The sequence below is a fragment of the Xenopus laevis genome, chromosome 1L (genome assembly GCF_017654675.1).
Source record: "Xenopus laevis strain J_2021 chromosome 1L, Xenopus_laevis_v10.1, whole genome shotgun sequence".
In the NCBI taxonomy this organism is placed as follows: domain Eukaryota; kingdom Metazoa; phylum Chordata; class Amphibia; order Anura; family Pipidae; genus Xenopus; species Xenopus laevis.
The window spans coordinates 85,769,719-85,795,198 of record NC_054371.1 but is presented as its reverse complement, the minus strand read 5'-3'; the positions used below and the strand labels follow the sequence as shown (position 1 = coordinate 85,795,198).

Here is a 25,480-nt window from a genome sequence, read left to right as displayed (position 1 = left end):
TGTTGAGCACAGCACAAGGGAACCCTGTACTTAAAAGGCACCTATCATAAAAATAATGTTTCCTCCACCAGAGGTGCAGGCTAATAGGTCCCGCACTCCGGTTGGGGGAACCATGTTGTGACACTTAGTACAAAGTGGCTAAGTGAGCTGGTAGAGAAAGGTAGCCAGCGTGACGTCATTTTGGCACTTCACACTCCACACTCACACGCCAGGCGAATTTTGCTCTGGTGAACGAGCGTTACTACGCAAAGTTTTTAATTTTACTGCACGTTAACTCTACTGCCAGACTTGCCTTCACCACTTCAGACCAGGTGAAGTGCAATAGAGTAGATAGGACTTGGTCCAAAAAAAAGTTGAAATTTTTTTTTTGAAAAAGTCCCAAAAAACGCTGGCGTCTTTTCCTTTTTACAGGGTGAAAGGCTGAATTTTTTGTTTTTGGGGTCCCCTCCTTCCCCCGTTACATTCGATAACATATGGCACCTAAACTATACTGTGGGCTCATGTGTAGGGCATTATAACAACTCTATATAATTTTATTAAGGTTCCCTGGCCTTGTGTAGTGTAATGTATTTGCTGCAGCATATACGGATATTGTACTTTAAAGGACCAGTAACATCAAATAATTAAATTGTTTTAAAGTAATAAAAATATAATGCGGTGTTGCCCTGCACTAGTAAAACTGCTGTGTTTGCTTCATAAACATTACTATTGTTTATATAAATAAGCTGCTGTGTAGCCATGGGGGCAGCCATTCAAAGGAGAAAAGGCTCCAGTTACACAGCAGATATGCTTTTCAATTTCCGCCATTGCTACTCAGCAGCTTGTTTATATGAACTATAGTAGTGTTTCTGAAGCAAACACATCAGTTTTACCAGTGCAGGACAACACTACATGATATTTTCATTACTTTAAAACACTTTCAGTTTTTGGTGTTACTGTTCCTTTATCTGCACGCTGTATGCAAATTAGCCAACGCTAGCGCAACTTGGAACTGCTGATCGTATTTTTGCTAGCGCAACTTCGCCAGCGTTCGGTACCCTGTGCGCAACTTCGGATCTTCGTGAATTAGCGTTTTCCAGGCAAATTTACACCTGGCGAAGTGTTGTGATGTGCGCAAAGCCAGCGCTGGCGAATTTTCGCAGGTAAGTAAATTTGCCCCTAAGATGTCTCATAAAACTTGACAACCGGACCTGCCACAATTTTGTGTACTGTGTATTTTGCGTACTGTGTATATTGCATTTGAATTGATAAGACCCCATAATCATCTTAAATTGGCCACATTAGTTTTTTGCCAGTCATCTACTAGTTACACTGTACAAAGTGCGTGGTTTGGAGTGCACAAAATGTCCTCTGAACATATTAGAAAATCTGTATAGTCAATGTTCAGCCTACTATGTGCAGTCTGCAACAGTGTGCAAGTGTTATGATAGGTGGCAACCCTAGTTCATTATGATTGAATTGTTCCCATATACCACATATATGTTAGATAAGAACATTTTCCAGAGATTTCGACTGAAGAAGTGGGCTAGCACAGTTTAATGGAAGCTTATGAAGAGAGGTAAGAAACCTTTATTAGTTATTTAAATACAATTTTGTATGCTTGCAACTGATACACTAATCTGAATCACCTCTAAACATAATAAAAATACATAATTATAACACACAATACATTTCATGTGTTATCTGAAAAAACCTTTAAAAGTAGAGAAACACAGTTTTTTCTTATGGTACTTGGACTTCTATTTTGTAATAAAAATGAATGTCAGTAGTGACACCCATAATAGAGTTGTTTCTATAAAAAATTAAAAACTTGCCTCACAGAGGCAACTTTGGGCAACTATTGAAAACGCATCGCCGCGTATGCATTAGCGCAGGTGACTTTGTGCTGTAGCCTATGGGGAAAAACGCAGAGGCAGTTCGGGGAGATAGTCGCACAAAAGACGAGGCGTTTAGTCGCCAGGCGACAAAATCTCCCCGAATCTCCTCGTGTGGCCTTACCCTAAAACATATTGTTTTTGGTAACATTCTCAGCTCAGCAAGACTTCAAATACAGGCTTTCTATAAAACTAAAGTTTGACTTCTAAGATAAGTCATTTCTGGTATGAGGCAGAGGGGAATCATGTTAGTAAATTGAGTGTGAATACATGTCACACAGAGATCTACAATATCATCCAGTAAAATAATAGGTAACACATTATGTAATAAAGATCTAAGTTTGCTGGCATCCAGTTCTTTGACCTGGGTTTTCATTTAATGGAATGCATTAGAAAGTGAGCTAAAACTTACCTATTCTTACTCCAAAAGTAAACCTTTCATTGCCCCACAAAAATCAATTATCATACTAAATTCAAATCCTGTGTTCATATTTCACCTTTTGTGTAATATCAACGGATTTTTACAAAACATTTGAAAGACTTCACTGGAGGTATAGCTGGTAAAGCAGAAAGCCATGGGAGAATGATTTTTCAGGAGTTACTTTTTTAACCTATGTGTAAACCCCACTGGTTAGTCAATGCCCCTATGTTGCTGTCCATAGTTCTGATGTCACTAAAGCACACACATGCAAAAAATCTATTAAAGGGCACATCCATTTCACTTATTTAGAAATCAATTTTCATTATTTACTCCGCAACTTCAATCTGTACAGTGGAGGCACAGAGAAATCTGCTTATTGGTTTATTTAGGCAACAATGGCATTCTACACTGACTAGATAATATCTTTATACAGTGAGGAACAGAGAAGAGGATAGAGAGAGATTGGTAGCTAAAAGGATGGCCATAGACAGCAAGCAGCACAGGCCCCAAAACATTACAAATTTGTAATAAATCATAAATGCAAACATAAATAAAATCTGCTTTCTAAAATGATTTTTTTTTATGATAGCTTAAAGAAATGCTTATTCTACAGTATATACCCACAATTTGTATACATATCTGTAGTTGCTATTAATTATTTTGCTGCCAGCAGACACTCTGTCAAAAAGAGCATTGCTAAATAACACAATTTTCTCATTAATTTGAATTAAGGATGCACCGAATCGGTTCGGGATTCGGCCAAGATTCGGCCAAATCCTTCTGCCTGGCCAAATCAAATCTGAATCCTAATTCGCATATGCAAATTAGGGGCGGGAGGGAAAATGCGTGACTTTCTGTCACAAAACAAGGAAATAAAAAATGTTTTCCGCTTCCCATCCATAATTTGCATATGCAAATTAGGATTTGGTTCCGTATTCGGCCGAATCTTTTGCAAAGGATTCTGGGGTTCGGCCGAATCCAAAATAGTGGATTCGGTGCATCCCTAATTTGAATTATACAAAACATTACCAGCATTCTGTTAACCCACTTGTCAACAACCGAGGGTTAACCATGAAACTGAAGTTGTCAAGATAAGGCATAAGGACTTCTGCTAGTAGAAAGTACACCACCTGCTTAGGTCTTTAAAAGAAAAACTTAATTCATTCAGCTGGAAATTGTGCATATTATCTGAACTCCCAAAGAAAAAAAACATTTTTTTTTAATATCATAATTATATATTATATTATAATTATAATATATATAACAGAAGTGATTTACTGTGGGCCTTGAATTCCCTCTACTTTCCAGCTAATCTGTGCATCATGCACTATTGAAAGTAATTGCCAAAACCAATCCCTTTCCATTGGAACAAGGTGAGGGAGGAGTTGCATGACACTGTAAGCCAAAGGGGGAGTTGGTAAATTGTTCCTATGAGGATCATAGTTGGCTTTCAGTCTGTGGAATTTGGTTTGTCTGTGTTGAAAAAAAACATTATTTCTGGAAGTTCAGCCAGTGTTCTTTTTAACATAAGCCCAACTGAATGAGCTCATCAATAAAAGGGGTATATTTTCCCTTTAATTTGCTACTGTGGGACACAAATTTTCTTAGTAGCCACTGTCCATTTAGCTTCTATATAGCTTCCTTCTGGAATTTAATATATGTTTTCCCAAGCTATTTGGAATTTCCACGAAAGCAAAGAGAAAATGCTATATTTTCACCATATTTATCCTTCAAACAAACACAAATCATTGCAACGCATACAATAATTGATTTCATACTCTATACTCATTATTATGCTTTGTTAAAAAACAAACAAATCTTAAATATAAAGGTGTGGCAGAAATGTTGTCCATTTGGTTTCGGGGGCGTTATCAAACTTGAAATACACACATTTGGATCAATGCATTAAGGCCATCTGTATGCCAAATCACCCACCAAGTCCCATTCAGTTTAATAACCCTAAGGCTGGCCAATATATAGCCTTGATGTATAGTTACAGTATAGTTATAGTGTAATTTTACAATAGATAATGGGTCATAAAGACAATGTGGTCAGGATGGAAGCTTACCTTTATAGAATAAAACATAATTATAAATTCACCTCAATATTTTCAGGTATCGTGGACCTTAAATTCTTACAGATACTACTGTTTTTGAAGATCATGCTTTTTTCATGCAGACACTCATTTACATTAATTTATGACGGCAGCTGCAATTGATGCAACCTGTTGTGTGCATACAGTATTCACACCATTCATTTACTTGTGTCTCAAGATGTTCCTTGCACTTCCCTATAGTTGTGCACCACACATCCTGCCTAATTCTTCTGAAATGAACCTATTGATGCATCCTGTTGTTCCAGTCTTTCCTATGCAGGATGCGTCAACACACAGAGCAGACTTGCATTCAGCAAATCATGCAAAAAAATCCATGAAACCAAGTGCTGAAAAATGAAACATTTTTGATATTTCAGCTCACATTATTTCTCCTGTATTTATATTGGAATGGGGTCACTTCCGGCATGAAGCATTAAAAAAATAAATTGTTTTACACTATTTACAACTTTAGCCAATACATATGTCATATTTTATATTCCTAATTGCCAGTAAAGTCAGTGTTCGCTATTTCCAGGTATATTCCTTAGTTTTACTTTCCCTAGAAAACTTTCTGGTTTAAACTGGGACAAATTAACAAAACTTTTGATTTTTCTTATAACAAAAAAGTTCTCTCTTCACTCTGAAAGTTGCAGTCCTAAAGGGGTTCTTGTAATACAAAATAATTGTAAGAAATAGTTTTGCAGTGCTGGTTAACTATTTATGTCTCACTGGCACTAAAGCAAATCAAGGTATAATAAAGTAAGAGCTATAAGTATATTTTAATTAAGTGCTGAGCCAGTACCCTGTTGGCAAGATCCTAGTCATTAATATGAAGCAAAGAGGGGCTTATTAATAGAGATTAACTTCTCATTACATTCTATGAGAATACCAAACATTATTACATTGGCACAACTCTCAACATTTGTCCAATAATTGCCAAATCCTTAATTAGCAAAGGCGTTTCTATAGCAATACAGTAGTTATTATTAAGGATGAAATACTTAAGCTTGCTCATTCTGGTTTTCTTGATCTAATTATGGCACTATTTTGATATTACAAGAACTCTTAAATTAAGACATATAGCAACATTTTGTTATGGGATCTATCTATTCAATGCTTCGGAACAGCGGTTTTATGGAGTTTTCTAATTTGGATCACCAAACCGTAATGGTACTAAAAAATGTACAAAAACCTAGTAGATTTGCTTTGCTAACTAATCTAATGCTCCCATGTTACTTACCTGTGTCAGTACCTCTTTCCCCTTGGCTTCTGAAGCTGGGCAAGTTCCATTATGCTAGATCTCTTGTAATGCAAAATCTAGTAATGTAATTCTGCATAGATTGTAACAGGGATTCATTTGGGTCTGCAGAACTGTGTATACTAAACAGCATTTAATTAAACCCAAAAAGTCACTTCTGCCAAATTTAAGAAAATGCAAGCAACTTTCCGAAGTACATTATTTAAAAAATGTCACTGTATACTTGATTTGATAAAAAAAAATTTATGATATGTTTCAACCATTTACATGTGCAATTAGTGTGCTTTTCAGTGGAAGCATTTTAGGGTCAATAATATAGAAGAAGCCAAGTCTCTGGGGTAGATTTATCAAAGAGTGAAGTTCCGCCACTAGAGTGAAATTCCGCAGCTCTCCATTCATTTCTATAGGATTTTGAAAGGCGTATTTATCAATGGGTGAAAGTGAAATTTCACCCTTTGATAAATACGCCTTTAAAAACCCCATAGAAATGAAAAGGAAGTGGCAGAATTTCACTCTAGTGGCGGAACTTCACTATTAACTTCACTCTTTGACAAATATACCCCTCTGACTCTAGCCAAAACTCCATTTCTCACAATGTTGTGCATGCTTTTTCACAGTCTGTAAATGAGCTGACTTAATAATAAACTAAATGATTTTAAAACTCACTGAAAATGTATACAGAAAAGAGCTTTCACTCATTGCTGATAAAATGCGTCAAATGGGTTACCGAATAAAAAATAGATACCTGGCCCACAGAACTTTTCCCTTCTTGTGGTATTTTACTAAGGCCACAATAAGTCGGTGACACATTAATCCATTTAATTACACATTTATCAGTTCGCTGGAAAAAACGTGCATCAAATGTCTGTAAAATATTTACTGGATACAACACAAATTGGTGCTGTGTTGCTATGTAAAATGTGATTAGAACATTAGCATAAATGAAAACAAGTTTGTAATGAAAAAGGTATTATCTTGTGTTAAAATGTGGGACAAAGTTCCCTGCTACAAAGGCACAGTTTCTAGATATAATTGAATCTTCTATATAATATAGAAAAGAGTCTAGCCATCAGTAGAAACTCACAGCTGGTTTGAATAAGAATTTGACATATAATCTGAATCTTTTTTGCTAGCTCTTTTGTATGACTGAATGACATGTATCCTATGAATTTAATGTTAAAAATTGCAGTACAGATATGGGACCTGTTATCCAGAATGTTCGGGACATGGGGTTTTCAGGATAACGGATCTTTCCCTGATTTGGATCTTCATACCTTAAGTCTTATGCAAACATTAAGTTGAATGGGTTTGCTTCCAATAAGGACATTACATACCTGTATAAGGTTTATATTCATTTACTAAATGATCTTAAACTGCACATACAGCAGTCAGTATTAAGCCCTTTGAAATCTCATTTTTATCTCCAGTATCCTAATTGGAATAAAATTGTATGCCGGGCTGTGATGTGGATGTGCATTTAGTACCCTACACAAATACCCTTTCTACCAGGCAGGCACAGAGCTAATTTTATATTCAAGATATACAGATAATCACAAAATTTACATTTGGTGGTATAGAGTGGAATGCATTGAAGTAAATGGGCATCAAAATAATTTTGATGCGTGAGTAAAGATTTTTAAACGCGTGACTATTTGGTCCAAATGCATTAAAATCAATGGGTGTCTGGATTATTTTGACAAGCTGAATTTTTTTTTTTGTTACGCCGTTTTGGCGCAGTTTCGTGGATTTATTTATGGGCAGCAAAACAAGGAAATATGCTTCAAATGCATGCTTGATGAATTTATTCACCCGTCATTCATTAACAGTGAACTGTTGGCTGAGTGATTGAGATGTGAATGAGTAGAGATAGACCTTGCTCTTTTACACATATAGGACAGTAATGGAAGGATTAGGGTACATGCAAACTACTAAGATTCAAGTACATGACCTAGGATTGTACTATATATATATATATATATATATATATATATATATATATATATATATATATATATATATATATATATATATATATATATATATATATATATATATATAGTATCAATGTTTCTGCTCTTGTCTAGAGCCTTTCTCAAGATACTCCAAGCCCATATTAGAACTTCCCTTCTAAAATCATAAGAGTAGGCATGTCCATGATCAATTCACCAATCATAAAAAAACCTCCTAGTGACTACATCTCCCATCATTCCCTACTATCCACTGAATCACCTTAGCTTTTCATTACAGACCAAATCTGTTATACAATGACAATTTTACTGTATAGGAATCTCAGGATTGAGCTCGTTGGGAGATCTAGGAGTGAGCTATTGTGGCTCAAAAAGCAAACCAGCATAAACAGGGAACTACATAATATAAAAAGAAATAATAATCTTTATTAAGCTTGTACAGAGCCACAATGTTTGCAGGTGGTGCATCCACTATAACTCTTGCCTTTGCAACAATGCCTCACTGTCCTCTCCTGGACCCTCGACTGGGTATTCATAAGTATTCTAATACCAAAAATCTTAAATCAGTTTCCAAGTGTCCCTTCTCCACAAAATGTTTAGAGACTCTTAATTTGGTATTACCCTTCCTATTAGTAGACCAATGTTGTGATATACATGTCCTAATCTGTGATGAAGTCTTACCCACTTGGTGTAGACGACACAGACATAGGATTGTGTATACAGGTATGGGACCTGTTATCCAGAATGCTTGGGATTTGGGATAACAGATCTTTCCATAAATTGGATCTTCATACCTTAAGTCTACTAGAAAATCACTAGAAAATCATGTAAACATTAAATAAACCCCAATAGGCTGGGGTTGTTTCCAATAAGGATTAATTATATGTTAGTTTGGATCAAGTACAAGGTACTGTTGTATTATTACAAAGAAAAGATGAATCCTTTGGATTATTTGGATAAAATGGAGTCTATGGGAGACAGCCATTCTGTAATTCTGAGCTTTCTGGATAACAGATCCCATACCGGTATATATATATATATATATATATATATATATATATATATATATATATATATATATATATATATATATATATATATACACACACACACAAACTATATATATATATATATATATATATATATATATATATATATATATATATATATATATATATACCGGTATGGGATCTGTTATCCAGAAAGCTCAGAATTACAGAATGGCTGTATGCCATATATAATAATACAAATAATAATAATAAATGTAACTATACCCTCAGCAATGTATCACATTTGTAGAATATGTAAAAATGTATGTATGTATAAGGCAAAGTCTTTCTTGTGGAACCTTAAACTTATACAGGCTGGTACTTGACATAGAGGTGCCTGCCTTTTCGGTATAATTTTATACATTTCTGTATTTGTTGTTATGTTACAGTGACCACTACAGGTCATGCAATCCATAGGAAAATTACATAAAGCAAATAATGATAGGTTTACAGGGAAAAGCAAATTACTGTAAATATACTGTCACACTGAAATAGTAATAAGATTTGTTCTAATTGAAAGGTTGAGAAGCAAAAAAAGAGCATGGGCATGTTTCACATAAAGTCTTCTTTAAGAAGAAAGAGCCAGTGAAGAAGTTCAGTTTCCAGATGTGGTCCTGTAGGAAAGGGAGTTTCTACTGTAACTAAATGAACACAAAACAGCTGTTGTTGTGTTACTTTTTCTACAGCACTGATTGAATTAGTATTTGTAGCATATGTGGGTTTTCAAGCAGTGTGTATCTAGGAATGCAAAGTGTTTATCCTGGTAGACCACAGGGTTACCACAGTAAATACTTGCCTGCCCCTGCTGTTGTGCAGACATACTGTTTAGTGTGGCATACAAATTCAGGCCAAAGTGTCTTCCAGGATACTTGGCACTGATTTACATTTGATTTTATCCCAAAAACCTTGAGCTAGACAGAACCTTTTTGTAATTTAAAGGGCCCCCATTTGTCTCCCATGGAAATTCCACTGAGCATATTTTTAAATATTGCTGTTGAGAAGGAAATTATCATCAATAAAACATTTTTTCTGCCTGTGCTTCTAAGCTTTGGTCTGCTTTTTGAAAAAGAGGGCATGTAATGCTAACTGATGGCGTTTTTCCTATGGAGTCTTTTGGTCTCTGAATGATCCTATTTACTTAATTATAAAAGAGACATTGAAATGTACAGAGGATAGATAGATAGATAGATAGATAGATAGATAGATAGATAGATAGATAGATAGATAGATAGATAGATAGATAGATAGATAGATAGATAGATAGATAATGAGAGGGGCTGTTCACCTTCCAATTTCCTTTCTTCACCTTTTTCAGTTTAGTTTTTTTCAATTACTTTCTGTTTTCTATTTGTGATCACTTTTCTAATATTGAAGTGTAAAATTAAATTTTTCACCTTCTTATATCTTTCTAAAGCAGCTCAGGGAGGGGGGGAGTCACCAATTCTGTAAACTGTTCTAAATTGATACATTAGTTGATACATTTCTTATCCAGGCAGTTGTTATAATTGATACAATAATTGCTAATGTTGCACAGAAGCTGGTGAGAAATGTATTAATTAATGTAGCTAATTGAAACAGTTCAGAATCTGCACCTGGATACTTAGCACAGGAACATTAAACTTTAAACTTCAATTAAAAAATGATTTCAAGTTGATTGAATGCACTAATGTTAATGTCTAAAATTAAGTGCATATTTTTTTTATTTCTGTACTTTTTTTTTTGTATTTTGAGGACAGATTGTTACAGAGTTTTAGAGAAGCTGGCTGCACACTATAGTGAAATAAAATGTTCTCTTTTTTTTTTTTTTGCAGCATTCCACAATTCAAATTGACCTTATATCGTGTATACATAATAAAGGTTTGGGTCTGCTATTCAGTAGATGTTGATGATTACAAACATAAGTTAACATTACTATTAACTAACTTCAGCACCAGTGTCGGACTTTTTATTGTCGCAGCAAATTTTTCACGGCGAATACATGCCTAGCGAATAAATTCGCCCATCACTTAAAAGAAGTAAAACTTCCCTAAAACTCATTTCCACTCCCTAGCTATCCAAACTAGGCAGTCCAAATTCAATTTATTATGCAAAAGGATTTTTCTGTGAGACTCATCTCAGTACCATGTTAGTCACTTTGTTGTTATTTAACATCTTAGGTTACAATTATTGCTTGCCATTATTACTAAAATATAAACAATCAGAAGGAAAATAAGTGCTCTTTAGGTGTTGTACAGGTAGTACAGGTAGCCAAAAGGCTCAGGACCTGGAGTTTTCAGGATAAAGGATATTTCCGTAATTTCCGTACCTTAAGTTTACTAGAAAATCTTGTAGACATTAAGGGGCAGATTCACTAACTTCGAGTGAAGGATTCGAATGAAAAAAATTCGAATTTTCGAAGTATTTTTTGGGTACTTCGACCATCGAATTGGTTAAATTCGTTCGAATTCGAATGAAATCGAACGAATCGAAGTAAAAATCGTTCGACTATTCGACCATTCGATAGTCGAAGTACTTTCCCTTTAAAAAAAACTTCGACCCCCTACTTCGGCAGATAAAACCTACCGAAGTCAATGTTAGGCTATGGGGAAGGTCCCCATAGGTTTGCTAACCTTTTTTTGATCGAAGGATTTTCCTTCGATCGTTGGATTAAAATCCTTCGAATCGTTCGATTCGAAGGATTTAATCGTTCGATCGAACGAAAAATCCTTCGATCGATCGATCGCAGGATTAGCGCTAAATCCTTCGACTTCGATATTCGAAGTCGAAGGATTTCAATTCGAGGGTCGAATTTCGAAGTATTTTTAACTTCGAAATTCGACCCTTAATGAATCTGCCCCTAAATAAACCCAATAGGCTTGTTTTGCCTTCAATAAGGATTAATAATATCTTAGTTTGGATCAAGTGCAAGATACTGTTTAATTATTACATAGAAAAAGTAAATCATTTTTATAGATGTTGATTATTTGGATAAAATTGGTCTATGGGAGACAACCTGATGATGGATCCCATATCTGTACCTGCCAATTTCATCTAACCTCCTCCTCCTAAAAGCCAGTCTTAAAAGTTTCAAATATTAGCATTTAAGCAGGATGTGGTGCTGAATTTACTGCACCCTGTTCAACTGAAGTGGCAAGCTGCTGGAACCCTTCAACTGCAATGCTGCACATATATAAAGCCTAAAGCTTGCAAATTATCTTAGCATCAAAAGAAAACTTTAGTTGTGAATACACTTAATAAAGTTGCTGCTTTAATAACGCAGCATTGGCAATTCTAGAATAGTGCTTCAAGTTTTAACCTTGTATGTTGGGAACTAGAGCAACTACCTCTCATATAATACTTTGTGAATTTTATCAACACCATCTGTGTCATTAGGTAAAATTAAAAGCTTATCTTCTCTACTCTAATTTACTAAAGAATAATCAAAGCTAAATGATAGAAAGCAAACCATTATTTGATTTTGTTAAGGTTTTTCTCAGATATGTGTCCTCCTAATAGTACTAACATGAATATCTGATAAAACAAGCAGATGAGAGTACCCACAATTTTACAGAGAAAGAGACTTTTGCATGGGTTGGGTTCACTATATCGATGCATAATTTGCTCATTAGTGACACCATTAGATTAATAAATCCATTTAGTCACGTCTGCTTTTGTTGTGCTGAAATATTCAGTGTGCATTTAACAATAACAATACTGTTCATATATATGTAAGTACAGGTAAAGAAAGAAAATCAAACATTAAAAATTAGTGTAATGAAAACATCTTACCAGACCATCACAGTTGCTAAGAGCAACTAAAGCACCCGGACTGTCAGTTATTTCTCCTACGTAAGCACAATTAGTCCATAAAGATTCCTTTCTCCATATTTGCTGAGTGGTATCATCATCAGGGTTCTGATTCCCAAAATGGGATCCATTACCGAGATTTGCTGGGTCTTCATGCCATTCTACAACAGCTCCTGGGGCTATGAGTTTTGTATTTGGTCTCAGTTTAAGGTGAAATTCTCTTCCAAAAGCAGTGACATTGAAATAAATGGCGTGTTGCACTTGGGAAGCATCTCTTGTAAACCTTTTCTTGTGGTTGACTGAAACAATGTTTGACATATGACATCCCTCAGCATCAGTGCTCATGGGTGTTGTAAGTTCATGTTCTCCTATTTTTCTTTTTAATAAGTCTGAGGGCGAAAAAATTAATACAAATGCTTATTCGTTAGCTTGCGTTCCAAATTTCTGATCTGGTTAATGCTCGCACATATATCTACTAAACATCAACATATCGTGTGCTTCAAATAGCAATGTAGAACAAAAAAAACTAATTTATGCCAAAAGAACCTTTAATTTTACCTGTGTGTCAAAATTAACCAAATTCTAATTGGACAAATTGCTAATTTTTTTCCCACTGTGTATGTTTAGACGCCGTTGAGATGACAATAAAATCTGATTATGACACATAGGCAAAGCTGTTCACATATGATTTATTTGGAAAGTGGAGATAGGGCATCCTGCCTAATATGATTGTTTTCGTCTCCAATCAAACAATCAGATTCAAAACTGTAGCGGTCAATTTGGCCAATAATCTTACCATTGCATCTGTTAAGTCCAACAGGCAGGTCTCAGTATCTTTAAGTTTTAAAGGACCTCTAATTTATAGAGGCAAATAACATTTCCTACCCATAATGAATTGTACTAAAAGTTAACTTTTTGCCACATTGTCCACAATATACTGCATATTTAAATTAAATACAACTGAATTCAAATTTATACTGAAGTGAACAACGGAAGGCAAATGAAAACAATACAGAATTACTTATCATGCTTTAACTTTATGTTAAGAAGGAGGAATCCTGTTGATTTTTTGCCAAAGAAACTTGCAATAAACACATTGCCTGAGCACAATGGAACTTTTTTACAGGGACACCCAAATATCAGCAAGTAAATTAAGTCAGCAAGTACTATAGGCTTGTTGATAATCCACAGAAAAACCTGTGACACAACATATTTATGTATTAATCATGAAAATTATAATGAATGTCAAATCATTCAAATTTGATGGCCCTGTTACTGCCATGAAATAAATTTTGAATAAAGAAAAATAAATGGCACACTCATGGGACTGCATAATAAGGTTTATTTAGTTTTGGTCCCTCAGGGGACCTATCTACAACATGACATGGCTCTGACACATATACGACATGTTGCTGTAGCTGCATCTTCCATTTTCAAACTGTAGAATAAATATATGAATTAAACTATAGATGAGAAATTCAACATTTTCCATCTTGGACTTGAGTAAACCACATCTGGCTTCACAGTGGGAATTGGTAGGTTACCTAAGGCCAATAAGCATCATTTATGTCTAACATACTTATAAATAAACATGAATGTGAAGAAAGTGAGAAAAAATGAGAGTCCCAAGTTACAATGAAGTCTATTCAGTGACAGGGACCTCTGAAGGAAAAGGTCTCTATGTGTAATTCCACAATTATGTTTAAATAAAAAAGAGAAGAGAAATATCTGGTAGGGAAATACAAACTTTCCAATGCCAGAGCATACTCTTGTTAATTATACTGTACAGTATGGGACACATTTACTAAAGAAAAAAAATCGATAGTCGAAGTTTCTTTTTTTGATTAAATTTAGCTGTTTTCAATCTAATTAAAATCGTTCGATCGATCGTAGAAATCGTTCGAATTGAACGATTTTAAAAAAAAACTTTGACTTCTAAAAACGTAGCCAAATATTGGCTATAGGTTCTAGGAGGTCCTCATAGGCTAACGTAGCAATTCGGCAGGTTTAAGGTGGCGAAGTGTCGAATTCGACGTTTTTGAAAGAGACAGTACTTTGATTTTTGAATGGTCATATATTCAAAGTTTTTTCAATTCGAATAGAATTTTGTCCTATTTGATGGTCGAAGTACCCAAAAATTACTTAGAAATTCGAAGTTTTTGAATTCGAAAATTCACTTTGAATTCACTTTGACCCTAAGTAAATGTGCCCTGAGTGTCTGATAAAATAATATCTATTAGAGAAATTAAAAGAAACATGAAGAAACCACTAATAAGGTAACATGAAAACATCCAATTTATAAGTCAATTGAAGATTCTGCTGGAGTGTAATGGCTGTACATTCCAACTGAGCATGGTACTCACAATACTTTGTTGGCAAATGTGTGAGGGAAGGATAGATGGGGCTTGTTCAAGCTAACACCATAATTATTGGTGGAAACTGATAGAGCAAATGATAAAGGCAATTGCACAAGGTCCTATATGTTGCCCATGTTTTGTCATTGCTACATAATGCTAGAAAATATACTGCCAGTAGTACCTTGCAATACTGAAAATTGGCTAAAAATTGGCTAAAAACTCAAAAAATCCTGCAATATGAGTATTTTAGCAGAGACAAGTTTTCAGTATTATCTAAGGCAGGGTATTTTCTGGTGTTGTGTTGCCACAACAATATATGGACTGACAAATAGCACCATGTGTCATTGCCCTTAGAAACAGATCAATGTGTAGCCAGTGACTGCAGTCACAATGGACACATAGCTACACAATGTAGGGCTTATTCATTAACACTGGACAACTTTCAGGACAGTAAACCAAGGCAGCCAATTTGATTGTTTGTTTTTATTGCTTTACTTGCAGCTGGCTGAACAAAGTGTTGATTGGTTGCTACAGTTACTGCCCAGGTACAAATTTGCCCAGAACTGGTAAGTGAGCCTAGGGTATTTTGGCTATTAAGCACATAGATTATTGAGGATTGCACTAGGATTGGTGCAAGTGGATAGCTCTTTTGATTGCTATTTTACTAGAAGTTGGCTCCTTACAATATAAACGGATTTCAGAGTTTTAAGATACTGGTATGACAGGAAGCCAGTGTTTACCAGGAATGCCATTGTTTTAGGTAAGAAAGGTAAAGTTCACCTTCAAATGAATGTTTTCCAGGTAAAAGACAGGCTTTCTTTTTTGGAACCTGGAATGATATATATTTCTATTATTCCCTAAAATTTGAACAGCTTCCTTAAGCCTGAAAACAGGGAATAGATTTAGCAGCCAAATACAGGCCAATCTGTTAATAATGCCTTGATGAGATGCAAGATACAATTATGCTTAATTTGCCAGCATACTGGTGGTTGTATATTTAATTTTACAACCAATGATGGAAGATGATCCCACAAGGATATACCATGTGTTGTCCTTATAAGGGTTAGAGGCTGCAAATATAGCAGTTGTTCTTACTGGTTATTATGATCCATTTTCAGAGACAACCTATTGTATAACAGATATGGCACCTTAACATTTCAGCATTTTTGCTGTATCAGCAAGGAGTCTATGTCAGACATTTACACCTATATTACAGCAATGCAAGCAAGTCACTCACCTGCCTCTGATGTTAAATTTATAAACAGACCAACAGTTATCTAACCCTACATAGCAACATTATGAGAACAAATGTATGTGGCACACTGTGACAAAGCACATTGTGACAAATAAGAGATATTGTTGGTCACACACTTGCCAGGTTCCTAAACCAATTGTTCTAGGGTAGGACCAGCCAAATATCAGTGCAAGTTGACCATGCATAGATTACAATAATGCACAAATTAGACAGATCAACATTAGATCACCTAGGAGAAGTGTGGCCCATTCATTTCTGAAATTGACCAAACATGTGAAGAGAGGCAGATTAACAATTTACCTCTGCCTAGATCTGAAACTGCTTTAAGTACAGAAGAGACAAACTAAAAACTCCAATGGGCATTATTTTCATTTGCTAATGTGTGCATTAATTCTTGTAGCAAAAGTATTATTACACTATTATTATATTTTAAAATTAGCTGACCCATATTTACATAGCAAACACCAAATGTAATATTCGGTGAATAGCTCGCAGTGTTCTCGTACAGTATTCTCTTTTACAGCAATTTTTCCTTTACTTTACCAATGTGACTAAGTAAATGGCTAGGTATTTTCTGTATTTTTACATTTACATGTGTACAGTCAGACTAAAATGTGTGGAAAAAGAATCATCAATGAAAAATAGATGTGTTGTAGCTTGTTTACAGTTTGGGAAAAGAACATTTTTGCTTCAGTTTATATTATGCGTGACTGTTCAACATATGTTTGCAATGATCATTTAACCTATGCATTCTGTTCTGTCATGTGACCTAAATAGCGTGACAAAAGTGTGCCAGTAAACCTTTCTTCTTATAGAATTCCAGTCAAGGGTTGTTTGGTTGTTTCCAGACCTTCTTTGGAGGATCTTTCAAACCTTCTTCGTAAATAGTTAAATATTGTCTGAAAGCAATAAATTAATATACTTCCACTGCTGAAAGCAAACCTTAACACACACATTAAGAAATTTAACTAGGATACACTTTGGCATTTTTCACACCACAAAAGATTTAAGTTAAGAAGTTTAAAAAGCAAATAAATGTAAAGTATTGCATAAACCTGCGATGCCCATTGTTCCAGCCTGTTAGTTTTTTACAGGCTTAGCCTATTCATTTAAATTAAGTTTTAGAGCTCTAGTCTATCCACAGACACATATTAAGATATAAAGTTTTTTTAATATATTAAAGATCATTTGAAGATTTTTACATATCATTATTTAGAATACTGTTCATTTTTGTAAGCACAATATTAATTATATGGATAATTTTTACTATTTACTGACTGCATAGAAATTAAAAACTGCCAGTGCTGTGCTTCCCCCCCCCCCCCCCACATACACATGAAATACACAATATACTTTCTTGGGTCCTCCCACGGATGGTATGTTCAGGTGTAGAGGTTGTGCATAATGTAGATTTGTTTTAACAGGAGATTCATTTGAAAGTCCTGTTACTCACAGGACTTTCAAGATTAGAGGACACCTTTGTTGCTATACCAACTTCATTGTATGTATGCTGGTTTGCCTGTGTAACTTCATCTATGTTGGCGAAAGGGTCCAAAAAATTTGAGATAGATTCTCCCAACAGAGATCTATAGTAAATACTCGTAATTATACACTTCCTGTTTCTAAATACTGTCTTAAAAAAGGTCACTCTGTTGAGGATCACAGATTAAGGGTTATTCAGCATATTCCACAACCCCGAAGAGGAGGAGATATTGTAATGTTGTTATAAAAGGAAGAGGTACAATGCCCTTCTACAATATGGCTCATACTGTTGTGACTGGCGGAGGTGCCGAGATCACAGATGATGTGACATAGGGTTGCACGTTGTGTCGCCTTGGTGACCGGTCAAGTTGGCTATGCCGCTTGCAAACACGAGAAGCTTAAAGACGATTCTACCGTTACTCACACGAAGATAAGCTGAAAAAGGGTGCGGATACATCACAATACTTCTGTACCGATGAGTATTTGATCTAAGCTATATATCTTTTATGACGAACAATAAACACTACTTTTTAACATATTTACAAATATGGTGTGTGACTCTGCAGGAGTGTGTGTGTGTGTGTGTGTGTGTGTGTATATATATAAATGCTCAGATTTTATATGGCACTAATATACTGCAATTTTCTACTGGTATTAGTAACATTATGGGGCAAATTCACTATGCGCCGAAACGCCTAACGCTAGCGTCAATTCGCTAGCGTTGGCCATTTTCGTTACTTCGCAAATTCACTAGCGGATGCATTGTTCTGAACGCTACCTTTTACGCTAGACTTCCTTCGCCACCTCAGACCAGGCGAAGCGCAATAGAGTAGATAGGGATTTCTTCAAAAAAAGTTAAAATTTTTTCTAAGTCCCAAAAAACGCTGGCGTTTTTTCTATATTATGGGTGATAGGCTGAAAAAGATCGAAAACTTCCCCCCTACATTTCCTAACTCATGGCAACTTAACTATACAGTGGGCACATGTGTAGGGCAAAATAAAAATTTTATTTGATGTTTTGAAGGTTTCCCAGGCATTTGTAGTGATTGTACGTATTCCTCCATTGAAATTTAAATTTGGCGCCATATCCAAATTAACCATCGCTAGCGTAACTTCGCTTCGCTTAGCGAATCAACGCTAGCACAACTTCACAACCTTACGCTACCCCTGAGTGCAACTTCGGATTTTAGTGAATTTGCGGAGCGCTGGCGAAACTACGCCTGGCGAAGTGTGGTGAAGTGCGGCAAAGTTACGCCTGGCGCAACTACGAATCTTAGTGAATTTGCCCCTATGTGGCAAGAAGCCCTACATTTTTAACTCACTGACAACTGAGCAAACTAGACATCACAAATAATGGCATTTAATTTTCCTTTCCACTTCAAATGTTCATGAACATTTCCAAAGGTGATTTATAACATCCTGGCAAACTCTGCTTTTACTGGTGCCATGCTTCTAGGCTGGGTAACATAATTTGCATTGGTACTGAGAGAAAACAGTTTAAAAACAAGGATTATCTGCTTGGGTTGGCTCTTTTTACTTTTTGATGCATAACCAAAGTTCAAGGATGTTTGGATTAAGGCCGCTACATAAATGCAGCTTGTTGTTGATGACCAAACATGGCATTTATTGGTAATATACAGTGCTAAAGAAAATACTCCCTTATTCTACATTTTAAAGCAAAATTAAAATTTTGCTTACAATATCTTTTAATTACTTTTAATTACAATATAAAAATATATTCCTTCTTTATTATTTAAATCTTATTCTTTCATACTCTGCTTTTTGAAGATTACAGAGAAGCACAAAAGAAAGTAAAGTAAAATAAATAAAGAAAAAACAATTATTGTTTCATTTTCTTATAACATTACAATAAAAAGAACACTAGAACTGACTCCCTGGACATTGGCCTCCCCACAAAAAAAAGGTTCTAATCACATTTTTGCTGCAAAATATAAATACTAATAATAGGATAATAGGTCTCTTACGAAGTATAGAAAACCCAGTGACAGCAAAAGACTATGTGGCGGCCATCCAGTGTTCTGAGCTTATGTTTTTTGTCCTTAAGGATAAGCTCCTGTCAGCATTACATGGATAGCTTATCACCTTGCCTACCAAACCGTAAGCCCTATTATCTCCTTGCATGTCTCTAGATAGAGTTAAGTCCCTATTTATTTTTAAAATAAATATGTATAGTGAAAGTAATGGAGGATTGTGGATCTAGCTAAAACACATGTAAGGTCACCTTAATCAATTGTCCAAGATTCAGCAACAACTACAGCAACCATTGAACGTTTATGAAACCCTTTTAACAAAGCAAATGTGTTGCAATAATATATAAGGTACAAGGATGGAAAGTTCCATTTGTTTAATAGAGTGTTAAATACAGATCCAGTGGACAAAAGATCTGGGATTTTCTTTATGCTTAACCTTGAGTGGACTAATAGTTTTTTTTGTTTTGAAAAGTGAACCATTCCTATATATCTGCACTCATGCACACAGTATAAATGTACCTCATGTTCTAATTTTGTTATCCAGGTAACTTTTCAGGCTATTTCTATCTTCCTATCTTTCTATCAAGTGATACCACCTACTAAACTATTAGATTGCCGCAATGAGTCCTCACTAGACCCGGTCCCCTGAGTGCACCGCCGCGCCCCCTTCCTGATCAGGCTACCAATATAGGGACCGCAATCCGTCCTTAAAGGGATACTGTCATGGGGAAAAAAAAAAAATTCAAAATGAATCAGTTAATAGCGCTGCTCCAGCAGAATTCTGCACTCTTTCTCAAAAGAGCAAACAGATTTTTTTATATTCAATTTTGAAATGAGACATGGGGCTAGACATTTTGTCAATTTCCCAGCTGCCCCTGGTCATGTGCCTGCACTTTAGGAGATAAATGCTTTCTGGCAGGCTGCTGTTTTTCCTTCTCAATGTAACTGAATGTGTCTCAGTGGGACATGGATTTTCACTATTGAGTGCTGTTCTTAGATCTACCAGGCAGCTGTTATCTTGTGTTAGGGAGCTGTTATCTGGTTACCTTCCCATTGTTCTTTTGTTTGGCTACTGGGGGGGAAAGGGAGGGGGGGTGAAATCACTCCAACTTGCAGTACAGCAGTAAAGAGTGATTGAAGTTTATCAGAGCACAAGTCACATGACTTAGGGCAGCTGGGAAATTGACAATATGTCTAGCCCCATGAAAGATTTCAAAATTGAATATAAAAAAAACTGTTTGCTCTTTTGAGAAATGGATTTCAGTGCAGAATTATGTTGGAGCAGCACTATTAACTGATTCATTTTGAAAAAAATGTTTTTTCCCATGACAGTACCCCTTTAAGGGAAGTCTGAAATAAAGGTGACCCCAAATACTCTGGATCCAAAGTCTTGCTGTGCCCTGACTATTTGGCGGCAGTACAAAAGCGGAGAGGATCCTAAACAGTCGTCAAGAGGAAACAGAGACCTAGGCATCAAATATGCCATGCTATTCCCTGCTAAACTAAGAGTTATAGAGGGCGACAGGTCTCTCTTCTTCAACAAGCTGGAGGATGCGCTGGAGTGGCCTGAACGCAGACCCAGAGAGAACCACTTTCCTTACAACCTATGAGTATATCACCATTACATGGTTGCACAGTTGGTTAGGGCAGAGCTGTGGACAACCTAGAATGGCCTAAGGGACATAACACTGTTGGTCTCACGCACACTAACCCTAAAGCCCTTTTACACTCAGCCCATCCACTGCACATTTGCTCACTACTAGCCAATTCAGCACTGTACCAGAGGAGCCTAAGTGTCTGGTGAATTGTCACCCTCACCATCCCGAACACTGAGCTACCTCTTCACTACACAATATAGCTACACAGGCACCAACTGGTAAGGCTGGAACAGCACCACAAACACGAACTCATACCGCATCAGGCACCCTCAGATCCAGGTCATCCATAACCAGGGTTCCTGCTGAATGCAAGCTGTGAATGGCAATCTTTTAATCCATGCCACAGCCAGCAACTTCACAGTGATGCAATGATGGGGCCAGGGGAGCCTGGCATACCTGGTTTTGTGTTTTGTTTTGAACACAACGGCATGTAAGCAGGCGAAATCCCTTTCCCTGCAACAACTAATGCAGGGAAATACTCCCCTCTAGTGCAGGGAAATACTCCCCTCCGCGTGCTATCAGCAGTGCCTGACACTCACTTTCGATTACGAAGCCAAAAGTCTACTTATAGATCGCACACCCAGACTGATCTATATTTTTCTGCGCACCCGCTAATTGGTGCATAGACTGGTGTTGTTCCAACCACTATGGTTATTAAAGGTTACGTTTCTGGATAAATGTATCTCCATGTTCGGGGGGTTTGGGGTGGGAGGAAATTTTGTTGGGGGATTATTTTCACTTCTTTTTCTTCTTTCTTTCCTTTCCACTGGAATTGGAGGAGGGCAAAAGTTCATACTCTTTGTTATTATGGTATGCTATTTGCACATGTTGGAGGGGATATGCCGCTCTGGGCCTGATACTTGCCTTCATGCACCACACACTCTCAGAAGTAATCAAACCCAAGGATGGTGGCCCCTGGGCACCATTCCTCACCGATAGTATTATTACTGTGATTGTCAGAAATGATTGACAGTAATATATTAGAACACCTAGATCTAAATGACAAAATCAAAAGCTCAGTAGTTATGGGTCAACTTAGAAAATCCGGTGCGAACTGATTATGCTCCAGGAAAATCACCTTTTCAAGCAGCGTGCCCTGAAACGCTATTGGGTGTCATCAGTGTATTATGCCGAATTCTCCACATACTCTAGAGGCGGTAGCAATCCTAATCAGGAAAAACCTTTTCCCCATTTCAGCTCAGAAAACCTTGTCACTGATAGGATGGGGAAATATATTATCCTGAAATGTAGGATCAAGGGGACTTTGCATATTCTATTCAATGTTTACGAACGCCTCCTGCTGAGCTACTAACCCTGAAATACTTCAAACAGTAGCTACACTAGGTACATTTCCAACGAAATGGGGTGGAGATTTCAATATGGTTCCAGACCCTGCTATGTGCGATTGACTCAATTGCCTTCCACAATTGGCTAGAATCCACAAACTATACAAATGTCTGGAGATGGAAAAAACCCACATCTCAGACCGTACTCCTGCTACACTACAGCTACCTCAGCCTTGTCCAGAATTGATTTGATACTAACCACTTCAGAGCTTCTCCGAGTGATCACCAAAGTTCACTATGGCACCCAGGTTTGTTCCAACCATGGTCTTATACTGTTGACCCTTGAAAACTAAATGAGAACCCCCCCCCCCTCTTAAATGGAGTCTTCCGTTAAAATGGATCTCTAACCCCAAGATGGAAGACACCTATGTAGCACAGCTTGAGGGGTACTGGGAGCTGAACTCAAACATTGCAACTGAGTAAACAGTTTGGGATGCCAGCAAAGGACACACTAGGGGCCTCTACACCTCATTAATCACAGCAGCGAGAAGGGAAATTGAGTCCAAATTAGACAAAGCTAAATGTGCCCTAGGGAAAGCAGAACAAAAACTTCCTGACAACCCTAATGATAGCACTAGAGAGGTAATGACTGTGGCACAGACGAACTTAGACCTACTGTACCTAGTAAAATTCTCCCAAAAGGAACTGTACCGCTCAGCCGCATGGTTTTATAGGGGGGATAAGAATGGGAAACCACCAGCTATATTAGCTAAGAACGATACTCTCTGCACAGCTATAGCTGATGTAAAAGATGAAACGGGGGCTCTAACTACAGACATCGAGCAAATGGTGGAGTGTTTTAGGAGGTACTTCCAAAGCATTTATGCACATATATCCCCAATTCCCCACCACCAGCTCTAAAGCTGGCCATAGACTCAACAATCCGATCGTACGAATCGTGGATTCGTACGATTTTCAGACCATGTGTGGAGAGTCCCCGACATTTTTCGCCCAGCGGAGATCAGTCGTTTGGTCGATCGGACAGGTTAGAAAATTTCTGTCGCCTGCCGATATCTCTGCATGTATTGCCGATCGTACGATTTTCAGTGGGAGACTGTCACTAGCTTTGTCAGACATAATTATCGTACGATTGCTGTCAGGGGCAGAACATTGGCTGATCTGTTCTTTAACTACTTTATTTGATCGAAATGGTAAGACTTTGATCTGAATTATTAGTGGAGGGTCGGGAGATGGGAAAGTCCGATCGTACGTTGATTCGTACGATCGGATCTTTGCATCTATGGCTAGCTTCAGACTACCTTGGCAAGACTGACTTCTCCTCCATTCCCCTAGACATGAGAATGTACCTAGAAAGTGATATAACTGATGAGGAAATAGGAGATGCTATAGCAGCAATACCGGCCGGTCACTAAACCCACTCCCAACTGCTGTCCTCTAAGCTTGGATCCATTCTCAACAAAGTATCAAACGCATATCCATGCCATGAAATGTGCTTCATGGCCCAACTGCAATTCATAAATCTTCGCTAAAGCCCTGATTAATGGGCTTAGATTGGCAGTGAGAGAGGTTGTCCACCCCGATCAGATGGCCTTCATGGCTAACAATGCCTCCAACATAAACATTAGAATGTTGTTCAACAACCTTGAGCTCAACCATGATAATATGGGGAATAGAATAGTAGTGTCACTGGACACCACTAAAGCATTCAATACAGTTTCCTGGCCTTACCTATAGGAGGTCCTTAGATGCTTCTGGTTCGGACCTCGCTTTGTGACGTGGGTGAAAGCTTTATACATCAACCCCCAAATTAGAGTACTAATCAACAGCATGATCTCGTAAATCATACAACTGTGGCCCCCCTCTGCTCTTTTCTCTAGCTATAGAACCCCTAGCTATCCTAATCCGAGACTTAATAAATGTACTAGGCCTGCAGGTAGGCAGAATAACAGAAAAGATATCACTCTACACAGATGATATGCTATTGTATTTTGCCAATTCTAGAGGGGGGCCGGACTCTGAACTGGTCCTGATCAAAGAATTCAGCAATTACTCAGGATTATGGGTGAATCAAGGCAAGTCCGTAATCTTGCCCTTAGACCCCCCCAGCACATGCTAGGTACTGGCCTACTTCAGGTGGTACAGTCCTTTAGATATCTGGGGATTACCAGGGAATGCAAAAAATTTGAGGATAAAAAACTCACTCCAATAACCAGGTCTTTATCCTGACATACGGGCACAACTATTCTCACTCTACCTATTTCTAAACCTAATCAAAATGGGGTTCCTTTAATATTCTTAAATGCCTTGCATAATTCCCCGATAACACTCCACGCCCAATCATTCAAACACGTAGACAACTGAAACAGGAGATTCCTATGAGCAGGTGACCGCCCATGCCTAATCTTTTCCGGACCTGACTTTTTAAAGTTATTTTAACGATAACCAAGATAAAATAGTGGACAGGAGTTTGGTCAAGCTTGGTTTAATAAAAAGATTAGATAAATTAGAGTTTTAGTAAATGACCCCCTTGGTATGACGTAGAAAGTGTTATTTTGAAGCAATTTATATTAGGCATTTTCTTTATTCTTTATTATGATTTTTTAAATTATTTAACTTTTTGTTCTGCAGACCTCCAGCCTTTTATGTATCAGCTGTTTTTATCCATCATCTGCTATTGGTTCAGTGTTTAGTTATGCAATTAGTAAATCTGATTTCAAATCTCAGAGTGACCACATTCAGTAAAGTAATTTAGTAAACAAGGGCTTGACCCTACCAACTTTAAATAGTGCTTGTGTAAATAAGATTTCGCTTTTTAACTGAAAAAAAATGTCATTTTATATGCATTGTCATTGCTGTTTATATTGGTAAAGCACTAGGGATAAGCAAACTTTTTCACCTGGTACAGGGGAGAATATTTTTGTGAATCTGTGCTAGAATAACATTGTGATTTGTTTTACTGGGAAGAAAAACCTGGTGAACT

The 25,480-nt window shown here is 36.9% G+C and overlaps 1 protein-coding gene across 1 annotated transcript in view; it reads right to left on the bottom strand.

The window, feature by feature from the left end:
- The window catches only part of adamts3.L (ADAM metallopeptidase with thrombospondin type 1 motif 3 L homeolog), a 114,244-nt gene that overhangs the window by 80,916 nt on the left and 7,848 nt on the right, over positions 1–25,480 (bottom strand). The window contains exon 3 of the mRNA XM_041591049.1: positions 12,433–12,839. Coding sequence (XP_041446983.1) covers positions 12,433–12,839 — 407 coding nt within the window. The remainder of the gene's footprint in view (positions 1–12,432; positions 12,840–25,480) is intronic.